Genomic DNA, 15,511 nt, shown 5'->3' on the forward strand with positions numbered 1-15,511 from the left:
AACGCGTCTTTGAGCGCGTATCTCTCTCGGAAAATTTTCTTGTTGAATAATCAAATAATTATAAAAGGAAATAATTTAAATTTTTAAGTTTGTGATCCCTATCGGGATGTTTTAAGATAATATGTTATAAATTTTCCTGAGACTTCATCTGATTAACCGGGATAAAAGTAACGTCTGCCATTCTATATTTAAAAGACTAATTATATATTAAATATCATAACTTAACAACAATCTGTTTTTCCGCAATATCTCCATGTCAAGTTTCATTAAAATACATTTTAATACAAAATTTAACAAACAGGTAAATACATAGTATAAATTGAAAATTGCTTATAATTTTCAATTTATACTATTAGTATGGATGCCCAGGGTATAATAAAACGAAATATGTAACTATAGCATACTTAGTTCCTATGTAGGTACGTGAACATCAATGTATGGAGTATCTACCTATATTGAGACTAGTCCCTATCAATCAGTAATCTCCAATCGGCCAGTTCAAATACGGACGTAGTTGCAAATTAAACCCTAGACAAATGGATTGTATAGAGAGATTTCATCAAAAGATTTGAATGAACTCCTGCAATATAGAACTACTAAACCCCTAGCTCATATATTATGAATAAGGAATTTAAGCTCTAGAAAATAATTGTACTTACACATTATATAATGATACCTATGTACCGTGATTTTGTTGAACACAGTCATAAAGAATATGAGCAGAATTAAATCGAAAGCCTATTAATGACAACTGAACAACATCCCAAATAATTAAAGAAGAAAATTGAAAATGACTTTCAAAATCTTCATACAAAAAGCGAGGGCATGTTATTGATTGTTAACCGCAACAATAAAGTTATTTCTTCAACTTATTCACTCGCTCATTAAACGTGTACCTAATTAAGTACCTACTTCTGAAGTACACATATTTGAGTCCGAATAATTTAATTAAAAAATGCAACGTAAAATAAAAGTCCTCATCTATCATGTAGATACTTAACTATATACCTACCTGCGCCTGAATAGCCCCGGCAGTAGACCCTGTTGTATCAGTTTTGTCAAACACAAACCTATACAACTTTGTTAACTCGTTACAGAAACTAGAACAGGTCCAAATATGCGAATAGGAAACCTGGGAACAGAATGAATAAGCAAATTGGATTTTCGAATCTCTCTCGGGCTTTTATAGCTAGAGTAGGCAGGTTATACTCCAGTCCACAATTATAACAGTCACATGACATACACGCATGAGATTGACGTGACATGGTCATATGTTTATGGGATGAACTAGGTAATAGTTGTTCCAGACTGAAAAGAACCACTATTCTTAGATCTCAAACCATACGAGGATTTATATCTCTTGTTATAACAATTCATAATAATAATATATTTGTATTATGATGCGAAAGTATCTGCCCATCTGGTTGTCAACTTTTCACGGCTAACCATTTGAACGGATCTTGAAGAAAGATAAGAAGTCATAGGCTTTTTTATTCTAAAAAAAACAGACCGTACCTATCACTGGCAAGATAAAATAAGGGCATTAGCAAGTTAAATAGAAAGTCATCATAAATATAATATTAAATACAGCAACCTGAAAAAATAATTAGGTAGATACGTATAGAAAAATTGTGCAGGTAAAAAATTGTACGCCCTTTCCTTCGCTTTAATTTTATAATAGATTTATTTAATTTATCAAAATATTACAGAAATTAAAAGCTCCTTTGGACATCTCCAAACAAATTTCTGAAACTCTTTCATTTATGAATTCATTATTTGAAGCAATTTTCCATTTCGTTTTGTAACGCTCCGATAACCCAATAAGTGACGACAAAAATCATTTGGCTATGAAATACGCCAATTATGCACAACCCGCTCTACTCGGCAGAACGTCTATTTTGATCTTATCACAATTTGATACCCTTCTTAAAAGAGAAGGGGTGCCGTTTAGTTTGAATCTGGCTTGTGCTGACACATAATAGCGGTGAGACATCTACAATACAATCCGTTCTATTTTGGGGATACTGAAATCGCCGCTTTTGTGTTAGCCTAAATCTACAGCTGACCTAAAATAGTTTTAGGTCAGTTGGTAGCTCAACCGTAAGCTACCCACTACCAACACAACAATACAATAACCTTTTAATCCATAACCTTTCCTGTACGTCTATGCGGTATAATCTGGCGTTTTTTTACTATTGGGTTGTTTGGGCTATCAGGTGTTTGCAGCACTGCGACCTACATAGATCTATTGTGCTCGTCCTTTTTCAGAGTTCTGGCGTTAGAAATATCGACCATCTTCCGACATCCGACCCTATTGACTGATGTATACGCTTTTAATTCTGCAAGACATAATGCAATATCCAAATATCCCATTTATCTAGGTATGTAACATGGAGTGAAGACTCCTATTGAACGTAGCGTGATGTTAAATAACCTTCCTAGAGACCATAAATGGGATATCCAAAACTTAAATATTTTTACCAATGAAACAAATGTTATAAAAGCTAGAAAAATTAAACGCAGACGAAGTAACACGGTACAGGTAGTATTATTATGTAATTATGCAAGTTTATATGAATAAAATGGAACTATGGTGCATAAATTGACTGCTACACATAGGTACACTTAAATTAATTTACGCGAGCATAACCGTAGTTTAAAACTAGTATTACATAATGTTGTCAACTCGGTCTATTTTAAATTAATTCCTCATACCGTTCTAAGCGACAATCCTTAACACATTTTCCTATTAATCTATTAAAGAACCTTCTCCCCCAAATAAGGGTGCCCAGTCCTTTGTAAACCACATTTACACGATATAAAATTAGCCCTTTCAGGATAATTGTATTCAGTTTTTGTTGATGGGCATCGGTCGCAATTTTGATCAAAGACCAGTAGGTAGGTACTGTAGATTTCGTTACGGTTGTCCTGACTACAGGAATTTCATCCGGTTGAATACATCTGTCGTAATAGAAATTAAATCAAACAGAATTTGATTTAAAGGAAGGCTTAGAGAATCCGCAAATAAAGGTTCTCGTTCCTGGATGACATTCTTTAAGTGGGTATATCTTATTGTATATAATTATTTTGTAGATACGTGTGTTTATCAGCTTTTTCTAAACCGCTGGACAGACTTTAATGTTATTTTGTGTGAACATTCAAAAGGTTCCTGGCTGGTTTTAAAAAGCAATTCTACCCGGTAGGTGGCGCTGCTTCTCCAAGCAGAATGACGTCTGCAAAGTCCACTAGCTAATCTATCTACAGAAATAAATAATATTTTAGTGTCTGTTTGTAATTTCCAATTAACAGCTTTTCACTAAATGCTTACGAAAGTATATATATGAAAGTATATGTACGGTACTTACATGTAAAAAATCTCGACTAGTTACCTAATCTCTGAAACGGTTGGATCGATTTTAACAGAACTTTTACTCGTAGATAGATAATGTAATAAGGAGTAATTTTTCGTATAAATTTATTCATTTCAATTTAAAAAGTTAAATTCAACGCGCTCTAGTTTTGTTTTTATCTGTAAAAATAGTAAAGATAATGAAGAGTAAGTGCACGTTTCCGTTGGAAATTTTCAGTACAGACCACGTGCTAGGAGGTCATAGAACTCACAGTCAATCGAAATTATCTACTCTATTCACCCATTATTCTTTGTATTTGCTACGCTGTTGTGTTATTTACAAGTTCTAAAATTCAATGATAATATCGCACTTACCTCTTTGTTTTATGTATAAAACCATTAAAGTAATAAAGAACGTCAACATTTCATGAAAATACTATAATTCCGAAAACAATAGTAAAGTCACAACATAAGCGCTAGAATCTGAAACTTTTTTAACACCTGTATCTACTGTAAATAATATAAACAAAATAAATCTCTTATCTATCGAACAGACCTATTGTATAACAAATTTCATGCATACCGACTTCTGTACTTTCTTGTTATATATAAATTGAATAAAATATATTAAATAGTAAAACCGACCAACCTTTTACCTGCAATGTTCTGAGAAACATTCTACATCACTTTAATGTTATCATCCTCAGACATCAAGTCACATTAAATTCTTTATTCATTTTATTTTTGCGGGGTCAGGGGACCGCGTCCGGAATTCCAACAATGTCTTTGATCTAAACCAAACAAGAAAAAAACATGGACGAAAATGCACTTCAACTGTCTTCATAAAAGGGGAAAAATATAATTTATTCACGAGATAATTTTCTCCTCCCTTTTATGGATAGCAGTTTGAAGTGGGGTGGGCAAGGGCGGATGAATGTTTGCCTTGAGCCTGGCTTAGTCTTTCGTATACCCTCTCGGGAAGACTTTGTCTTGTCTGGTCTCATTTCTTTCACTTAATATGTATCGTAAGTTTATTAGAACCTCTGCTCGACCGACCTTATAACTTAGGTACTGCCTATTTTATTGTTTTATTTGTAACTGAGTACACTTACTACAGTATAAGGATCCTTAATATCTAATTTATTACAGAAGATTATCCTGTTAAGTTTCGAGTAGTTGCTTACGGTAGTAATTTCATTAATAGTACTCGAAACGAGAAGTAACCTTATCGAATTCTGTAGATAATAATCACAAATAGGTGTATAAGTAATTAAGGAATTTCATTAGATTCAAATATATTATTTAAGAGGCATATAATCTATCCCGGCAACTAAAGTTATTAAGTTATTATATAAAGTATCTTTATGATTAAAGGTATATATTACTAATGTAAATGATATTAAAATACTTTAACGCCTGTTATTTCAAATGGGGTAATCAGAGGCGTTATCAAAGTGGTGAAAAATCAAAGAACAATTTTAGTTTTTTTGTAATAGAAATGGCAAAGAATATGTCGGTCTATCTATGAACAGCGCAGACATCACGTTATCATGTTACGCTCTTGATGATAAAGATTCCTTTAACCTGTAATTTCACTGACTTATCTCACTCTACAACCGAAACACATCTTACAAAGGAAGGTGCTTTACGGTTCAAATACAAAAAACTAAGGTACTTACGCAGATGACTTCGGAACAACATACAACAGTGAAAACTATTCTTTACTAAAAAAAATACATAAGTATCTTATTACATTTACATGATGCACAACATAGACTAACAAATTCAATAATATAAAATCATCCTTTACAACTTGGATTTATATATTGTGTTCTTTGAATCGCATTGAATGGGAGCACCCGGTCGTGAAATCACGAAAAGTTTGAAACACTCTTCATTAGGGAATTTTCCCTAAGAAAACCGGCTGAATGGTGTAATAAATGAAAATACATCGCGCCATTTTCAATTTATAAAGTTGATCATTAAAATAATTAATACCTACTACCCACACTTAAAAGTTTCGTAGTTAGATGTGTACCCATCTACTTAATTAAATCTCGCTAGAAAATAAGGACTATGAAAGGAGTTGCTAAGGTATTGCCCAGACAAGGTATCTTATAAGTAATTGGATTTTTTAATTAATAATTCAATAATTTCAATTGCGCATAAATATGCGCCTTTGTTTATGAATGATAATTAGAAAATTAAAATTTAAGATTAGATTTTTTTTATAGAAGTATCCACTTACAGGTGGGTCACCTGATGGTAAGTGGTGACCGTCGCATGTATACCTAAACAGTACTACTTATTGTGATTCAAGACTGTATTTCCAAATTGTTAGCAACTATATTACATAATCTCCCATTGATTTAAAATCAATACAATTTATAAGAAATATTCTCACATTGTCTTATTCCTATATATAACTAACTAATTTAAAATAATTACAACTCATATTACTTAAGTATTTTATTCATAAAAACAAAAGCACACGTGAAGTGCCTACTCAAATATTTTTCCAAACTTAAATAAGTAGATACAATAAAAACAAGTAATTAATTAATATTTTGTAATATGTCTAAGATATCATAACATAATGTATAAGGTGTATATAAAGAAATATTACTATTTTTATTTTATAAATGGAAAACAAAGCAGTACTTCAATATCTAAACCAAAAGTTGCACGGTTTCGCGTACAATAAACAGTGCCCAATTAATTGCACATTCGTTTTTTTGTAAAGATAACGTAATATATACATTAGATTATATATATTAGACGTCAAGTATGCATGCAGCTTGTAATAGTGCAAAAGGCTGTTTGTTGTTGTTGATATAGTTCATATGTACTCTACATATGAACTATATCAACAACAATGCAACGAAATACGCATGCATTAGCTGCCCTGACACGTTCTTTTACAGCCGATCAAGAGTGTGAACAAATTTGCGCGGGAAAGCCAGCGCGCGCAATATCGAGCGCTTCCATTTATGTTCACTTTTTCGCGCGTGATTGTTTGAAGTCACTTCACTTTCTTTTACTGTTTTTTTTTTCACAGATATTATTTTCCATAGACACTTATAACGGGTATTATGTTTTCCATAATTTGTATAATTGTAAACAAAGCTTTGAAATTACTTCAACATAAAATTACACGATATAATCCAACAATTATGCACTTAACTCGTTAAAATTACTACATTCTTCGTTTCTACACATCACAACATGAATCGAAAATATTTTTTATTTAACTTATGTTATTAAAGATTCTCTATAAAGTCGATGTCCAATTATTTATATATATGTAGGTATATATGTACATATTCACAGTAATACTTTTGTGGAAATGGCGAAACAAGATTAATTGGTTTCTTTAATTATCAAATTTTCTAACCATAAAGCATTTACAATACAATACGCATGCAGTTCTGTAGACATCAATAATATACGTTCCTCTCGAAATAGTAACAGCGGCCTACACATTTATACAAATATTTATTACCCACGACTGCGTCCGTGTAGAATTTAACTTTTTTTTTAATATGAATAAAATTTCTGAAATAAAAGAAGCTTAAGTTAGATAATCCTTATAACATTAGCTATCTGCAAGTGAAAGTCCGTAATAATCGGTCTAGCGGTTTCAGAATTGTATAGATAAAAAAATGCTGCACACGCTAATAGTATAACCTGGCATGGCATCAGTGAAGAAAAGTAAAGCATGAAGTCAGGTAGTTGGTCCTTCCTGACGAATTCAACAGAAATTAACCACGATCCTTTCCAAGGGGAATCGCGTAGAATAACAAACCCGTCTCTCTAATAAGATTAATTAAAAACTGCATAATTTGTTTTATGAGACTGGAATGGGGCATTAACAAAATACCTGCTTATAGAGACTTGCAGAGTAGACACTCTGTCTAATCTCAATATCGATTCAATTCAATTCATTTTTGTACTGTTATTTCGAAACTTAATCAGGTATAAAACGAATAAATAAATAACAATATCAGTTAGATAATTCATTCTTTGAATACAAGTATAGAATTAAGACTTTGCTAATTAAAGAGTACATATAAAAAGATGAGAATCCGCACTATCTAATAACATTACAATTCTATTGCATTGGGGAAAGAGTATTGTTAGTAATGTGGACTGATTACCCCATTGCTAGCATATACTGCCAATGTACTATGTCAAGTTCACCTCCATGATTTTCCCCCTTAAAACCACCATGAATTCCTGGTAAATTTGACATGATGGGCTTACTGACCTGACCTCAAAAAATCTACAAAAAAATGCGATACCTGGGTAACCATTAATAAAAAGATCACCATCAGACACGAGTAGTGACTTGGAACTCGACTCAAAACCCCACCACATAGGTAAGCGTATTGTAGAAGTGCAAGTGGGGCTGAATAGTGCGAATTTGCCTTAAACACCGCTTTCCTGAGAAACCAATCATATACCAATGCATGTATATATTGTAAATGCTGAAGGTTAATTATTATCTATCACAATTAATAATTGACAACATGATACAAAGTTAATGCAATAAACATTTTTCTGAATATTTGGCACAATTCAGTATATATGTATATATATTATAATCTTATTATATACGTGATATTCTAAATAGCAATTTCAATTATTTGGAATTCTCAAATAGTATATCTCTAATAAGTTTTAAATACAGACACATTTATATAGATCTTTTGACTGAAACCATCCAACCAGGTATACCATTCTACTGTACCACCCAATGGCTAGAATTATACTATTATTGGCTATTTTGAAAACTATGTTGTCTATTCCGTGCATAAGAACAAAGTTTTGTAACTCCCGCCCGTATCATTCCGGTCTAAAGGGATATATGCAAACGGAACTCTGTCGTTTTGTTACCAAAAACTATATGTATATGCTTTTTCGAAAAGCACTTGTATCTATGGTTACATTTGGCTGTAAATATAGTGTATGTAACATCTATTTAAATATGCCTGTGGCTCTATTTCTATTTGACTATTCTATTAAAATATGTATAGTTATAGTCTAATAAAATTTAGTTAGTTAATAAAACTTAGTTGCGAAAACTTAAAAAGATATTTCTAGAACATAAGCTACGCAGAAACATCTAAATATAGTTAACATTTAGCTACAAACCTGTCGAATATATTTAATTTGCCTTCTGTTGTAATAATTTGACGTATTAATACTTTATTCTTATTTATTACATAATTGCTACATAGGCCAATCTAGATAGGCCACCTCTAAAATTCGTAATTCTAATATTATTTGGACCATATTTTTATCATACATATATTCCACTGTGCGTGCACTCCAATAAAAAACAACCAAGTCAATCAACAATATAATGTCCTGTTGTGACCGTAACGAAACAAAATATCAGTATCCTTAGGAAGTAACTAAAACGAACAATACTTATTTTAGGATATTTTTTTTATTTTGAAATACCATGTACCTTATTTCCCAGGTACAGACGTCAAAATAAAATTATAACCGAGGACAACTCACACACTACCATCTGGTCCAAAACTACACAGAGCTTGCGTTATGGGTAACAGACACCTAATAGAAATACATATAATTACATTGTTTTGTAAATACATACATAATGTACATAAAAACACCCAGACCAATGCAAACAATCATACTCATGTATACAAATTTGCATCGTGCGAGGAATCGAATCCCGCGACCATATGAAGTAAGTCGTTGTGCTAAACCGCTAGACCACCGAGGTCGTCAATAATATGCCGCCAATCTAAAAAGGCGAAACTACCAAATACGCCAATCAATTCCATCAAAACAATAGTCATACTCAGGCAACTCAACGACTATCCAGGCGTATGTAACCAGCCTAATAAAGACAAAATATCAGCGAGAGACAACAACCTTGGTAGACAATGCACGTACGCAGTGAATACTTTTTTTTATTGAGGGTTTTAGGCTATTGTCAGTTGCGAAGACCTGTAGCACAGCGACCTGCATTGATCTATTGCGCTTGCCCTTTTTCAAAGTTCGCTACCTAGACCCATCAGGAACAAAAATTAAAGAATATTCTCAGAAGCGATGGTTTTTATCTCCTCGGGATAGTGTATGCTTTTCAAAGAAGTTATTTCGTTTATGCATATACATGAGACGACATAAAAACGTTAGTCTTTATGTCGTATCCCGAGGAGATAAAAACCATCGCTTCTGAGAATATTCACAGTACACGCACAGTTTTGATAACAGCTCCATAACCAAAATAAAAACATATTGTTTTATAAAGTTATATATACTACCAAGTTATTATAGATACTTTATATAATTTTGTGTAATTATAAACAAGTTCCTTTCGTTACTTAATAATGTATACATTATATCGTTGTTTTTATTGTAAAAGCACATCAAAAAAATAATATTCACTAACACTATATAACAATTCTTTATATGTAATATGTGAAACAGGTGTAAATTTTTACAATTGTTAAGCAGCTTGAGTAAAGCATGTACAGAAACAACAAAGCTTGATACAAGCGATAATCACTTGATTTATTTTCTATTTACATTATCATTTGCGCATTTTGTATATAAATTATTTTATAAGCTTTAAAATACAAAATTTAAAAAATCCCTTTAAAAGTCGTCTTCGCTTTAGTCATCGTATGTCCTATTCAAGCCGCTTAATTACTTTATAGAAATTAATAATGAGTTGTAACAGTATATGAACTGGGGTGGTCAGCAAAACCACTTTTGCTGTAATAATTTGAGTCCAAATAATAAATTTCTTACTATGTGTAACAAATCCGTTATTTAATATAAATTCTCCTTATTCATAACTATATAAAGCATAATTTCGAGCAGCTAAGATAACTTTATACTAGTTGGGTATATGACTTAATTCCTCGACAACTTGTTTTTATAATGAGTTTAATTTAATTGCGGAATATCAATGTAACATCTGAGCAAAACTAACTTTTATGATGACCATTAATTTGTGTCTGCAATGGTACAATGGTAATCACCTTTAACAATCACCTACAGGCGGCCTTCCAACTTACCATATATTATTTATTATATTACATAACATTGTAGTTTCTATATTCGAGTAAATAGTGAAAAAGACAAATATTTGGCCAGTTGAGAATTTATTCTACAATACTGTGGCAAATATTTTAACATTATGAAAAATTAAATAAATTTAAATTGGGGTTCATTTTTTTATACTCTATAATAGTCGAAATATTTATATATTAATTTAGGCCATAGTGTAACTTTAAAAATATAATATCATACTTTTATATTAACTACAATAATTTTTACTTTACATTTAGTGGAGAAAATAATATTAATTACTAGATTAGCCAGACCTCATTGCACTGTAATGCATTCCAGGTTTACCTGAGCGGCCGTTTAATCGGCATCAAAACAGCCTCAACAATGGAACTGTTTAGAACTGTTAGGTGCTAACCTATTGTGGACTGTTGACCGTTATTGTACCTATCATTATTTTGACGATTTTTCTATTTATGTCTACTAGTCATATAGTCGTTTTGTTACCACTAGAACTTTTTTAATGTTTTCAGTCAGTGGCTTGGTTCACTCAATATATGGAGAATTAGATAGAAAAAATATTTCAAAATTAGATAATTAATGAATACTCCATTATAATATAAACTCCTATGAGTACTGATTATTTCCCATTTGCTGTTGCAATTCCTACAAACTTTACCCACTTTAAATATCACTTTTACATTAATCAGTCTACATTAAAGAGAATTCTAGATATATAAACAATAAAGATTACAAGGATTAACGAGAACTGCCATCATTCACTACACAGAAAAGTATAGTGTCATACCACTTTCTGTACTACAGTCAATACACACTATTTTCAGTATCAACGCCACATACTAAAGATGTCCATCACAACATTATATGCCCAACAAACAAAGGGCAAGCAAGTTAGAACATCAGTCATCTGCATCCACTTCTTCATCGCTCATGTCCTCCTCGCTTGTACAATCTGGTTCAGAGGCTTGGGCACTGCAGCGTTCACACCAACACACAAACAAGTAGTTTTGTGCTAATTCCTAAAAAAATAAATAAATAAATAATGTTTTAACTATTAACAGCCTCGGTGGTCTATCGGTTTAGCACACTGCTTTACTTCCGATGGTAGCGGGTTTAATTCCTCGCACGGTGCAAATATTTGTATTCATGAATATGATTGCATTGGTCAGACCAATGCAATCATATTCATGAATACAAATCACTTACATCAATAGAAAACACCCAGGTGTTTTCTATGTATATTATGTATTTAGAAAAAATATCTAAGTACTTATTTCAGTTGTCTAGTACCCATAACACAATTTGTGCTTACTGTGGGACTAGATAGCACTATGTTAATTGTCCTAGATTATTGTTTTATTTATTTTAAGCTATTGTCACTGATATGCATATTTGAGATGACTGTGTTAAGAAAGTAAAAGTAAGTACTATTTCTTTTTTTCTTTCATCCTAATTATATGTATGTAAAGACTGAATCTTTATAATTGAGATTCTCTCTGCCTATTGTGTAACATATTGAGAATATTGATATTAATGGAAACTAAGGGCCCAAGTTCCCTCAGTGTAGCCTAAGCATGTCACATTTAAAATCATTATGGTTATATGACGCTTGGATTCAAACCGGAGACCATCAAAAGTAAAATGGTATACTAAACCGCTAAAAAGCCGAGTCAATACAAGACCATTATTATATTATTTTGTTAATTATTTTGTCTACTGCTGACTCCTTGTCATTATTTTTTTGGATAATATAATCACACTTACTTTCTGCCTTGAATGTCTTGATCTTTGTAATGTACATTCATCCAAATAACTGATACATATTTCATCACCAGGCATGATTGTCTTCAATGCTTTTAGTTGTATCCTATGGTTGCCATATGGAAAGGTAGACTCAGCATTTGGGGAACAACTGTGGTTGCTTGCACTTTGCAATTGATACAGCCCTGAGCCTTCTGTATTTAGAAAAGTGCCAGATTCTGAAAAAATAATAGGGAAAAAAAATGCATATCTAGGCTGGGTGGAGATACTCAAGAAAGGTAACACAAAATTAAATCATTACATACCTACCTACAACTAAATATGTAACTAGAAGACATATAATATGGTTGACATTGATCATGTTAGGAAAGATGCTAATATTAGAATTTATAAGTATATCTTCTCTTCCACATTCTGACGTAATCTATTTCATTCCTTTGAGTCACATCTGAGTTTTTGTAAAATATTATATTGTTAAAATAACATATTATTATAAAAAAAATATTATTATTTAAAATTAAATAGGTATTAATTTAAACTGTTATGTATGTGTATATATATATGTTTTAAACTGTTTATGTACAAACATAACTGTTCAGAAACAGCTAAATAGATTTCAATGTTGTATATGGTAACAATTTAGTATGAAAAGGTTGATATAACTTTCTACTGTGGAAATATTTGTTATTGCCATAGGATAATATAAAAAACCTGTCACATTAACGTAATAGTAGAGATTGAAATAAAAATTTTATATACCAACTTACCTTCTTCAACATACTGATACAATTTATCAATAAACAGATCCAGCTGCTGTCTTTCATCATCAGACATGGTGAGCTCCAGTACATTGTTCACCCACATGGCTAGTGGACTGGTGCCAATGCCTTGACCATTAGTTCCTATCAGTGCCATCAATGTACAGAAACCATCTGGTGTGAGGAACTGGAAGAAAAAAATGATATGTCAGTGCTACTACCCAGCCCTAGATTTGCACAGGTATGTATAATATACATATAATATATATACCTGTGCAATTCAATCATAAAAAAACATATTAAATCAATTGCTAAAATTTCATACTTTCCTAAAATAAGATATGACTGTTATTATGCAATACTCTAATATTATCACATTTAAACTACTGTAACATTGTCTATAGTCATTATTTATGTCCTATGTTAATTTTTTTCTCTATATAATAATTTAAATGAGTATATAAATATTGGTTACTCCTATTCTATTCAAGGTAAACAATCAACCTCTTGAACATGTTCTCCACTAATAACATTAGCAGTCAACTCTCTCAGTGTGTTCAACTGATCAGTAAACTGTTCTCCTAGCAATTTATGCACCAGCTCTGCATCTTCATTCACAGTGCGGTGACAAAATTGCTTTATCTTGCCGGCTGCAGCAGTGGGGTCTGGACTCTGTTGTATGTATGCTAACATCCTAACTAGAAGCATTATGCTTGTAGTTTCAGGTGGATAGTGCATTTGCCTGTAATAATATATATTAAGTTACAACATTAATTAAATTTGATAATTATAGGACCAAATTCAATTACATGAGATTATAAACACTAACAACTGAAGTCTTAAGGAAAGGGGAGGACTTAACTGAAAGTTAACAAAGGATATTGACGATAGGAATCAAAATGTCTATAGGGTATATAAAGTACTGATTCTGTTATAAGTAAACATAGTACATGGCTGTATGCAGTAAAAAAAACTTTATAAAACATTTTGTCAACACATAGATATGGTTTATATCAATGCTTAAGAACATTGAGCTAAAGTTTATTATAATACAGAGTTAGTTCATTAATGTAACATCACTTACTTCCAGGCTTCCAGAAGAACCATAACAGGATGTTGAACATCACTTATATTATGACACAAACTTCTATGATACACAACATATGCCTGTTGCTTGCAACTTTCACAGCAGTACAGTACATCACACTGATCACATGTTGTTATGTTTTCAAGGTTTGTTTCAAAGCAATTTGAATGTGGCAAAACAATATCTGGTTTGCATGACAGCCTTCTGACATTTTGCTCTGGTGTCTCTAATGGTCTGAAATAATTTTATTTTTTTAGTTTTTAAAGTTAGGCAATGGACAATAACTGATTGTGACTATAACAAACAAACATCTAGTAAATTCTAAAATATATACATAATGTAAGCTATGTACTGAAACAAATTAATTATTAACAAAATTAATTATTAACCTATAAACATGTGTATTTGTATATACTAACCTCATACAATGATCACATGCCAAATATCTGTATGCGGCATTCCATGCAAATTGACAAGAAACCAAGGGATCTTCTTCTAAAATGACATCGCCTTGGTCATATTGCCTTGTAGCGAATAAACTTTTACCCTATAATTATACGTAAATATAATTACTTATTTGAAAAAAATAATAAATAATAGGTATAAATCGAAAAATACTTACTTTTTTGCAATTAGAATTTCTAATCTCAAATCCTGACATTGTGGCTTAAAAAAAGATTTTACGGAATATTTAAGTTATACTGTATTTGTACAACCGATAATTAGAAGAGAACTTAAAGTATTTTGTGTAATATAACCATAATCGGTAACAACAGAATAGTAGAAAAAGTAAATTGCAAAATAAACAATTTTATAGGTTATAATGTATGTCAAAGTGCAGATAATATAATTATTTAGTGTCACTACAGACACAAAAAATATATAAACTATGTAACAAGAAAGTTCACTTAAAGTTTTAGACTTATCTATAAAGAATTATAACTTAACTACAAACGATTGAGTCAATTTATTGTTCAGAATACAAAAGAAAAAAAGGGTTTTCCATTATTTTGTTTCTTAAAAATCAAATTCTCAAGTGAGATCACAAACTTAAGTATTCTATCTTCTTCTCACACTGTTGCAATATTTGAACGAAGTTGCCATGCTAACAAACATATTTATTAATGGTATGTTTTATGCAATGGATTCCATATTCCATTTAATTTTAAAGTTTACTATTTACGTCAGAAAACTGTATCCCTTCAATATTATGAATTAAATCTGGTATCAAACAAGTTATAGGCATGATATGGTGGAATGTTTCATTGAATACCTCACATTATTGTGTTAACATTTGTACACCCCTTCTCTTCATCCACCGTTACTTCATTGAAATAATAAAAACATAATTTTCAATTAGAAGCTATTCTTTATTATAAGCAAAATTTTCACCAAGTTATTGATGATACATTTAGCAATCTATATGTTTCTATCGTGTCTCGTTCATTTATCAGGAAAGAGATGTTTGTTTCGGGAATAGACATA

The 15,511-nt window shown here is 31.4% G+C and overlaps 1 protein-coding gene across 1 annotated transcript; it reads right to left on the reverse strand.

Annotated features, from left to right (window-relative positions):
- Nucleotides 1-8,873: 8,873 nt before the first annotated feature.
- LOC131850950 (histone-lysine N-trimethyltransferase SMYD5) lies at nucleotides 8,874-14,845 on the reverse strand. Its single transcript, XM_059201369.1, has 7 exons — nucleotides 14,649-14,845; nucleotides 14,446-14,573; nucleotides 14,024-14,260; nucleotides 13,444-13,681; nucleotides 12,949-13,126; nucleotides 12,185-12,399; nucleotides 8,874-11,439 (listed from the first exon to the last, which is right to left on the reverse strand). The coding sequence occupies exons 1-7, from the start codon at nucleotides 14,685-14,687 to the stop codon at nucleotides 11,320-11,322; spliced, it is 1,155 nt and encodes a 384-aa protein (XP_059057352.1). The 5' UTR covers nucleotides 14,688-14,845; the 3' UTR covers nucleotides 8,874-11,319.
- Between the last annotated feature and the right edge of the window lie 666 nt (nucleotides 14,846-15,511).

Source organism: Achroia grisella, unplaced genomic scaffold (assembly GCF_030625045.1).
Source record: "Achroia grisella isolate CSIRO2021 unplaced genomic scaffold, CSIRO_AGI_Agris_v1 utg780, whole genome shotgun sequence".
Classification (NCBI taxonomy): domain Eukaryota; kingdom Metazoa; phylum Arthropoda; class Insecta; order Lepidoptera; family Pyralidae; genus Achroia; species Achroia grisella.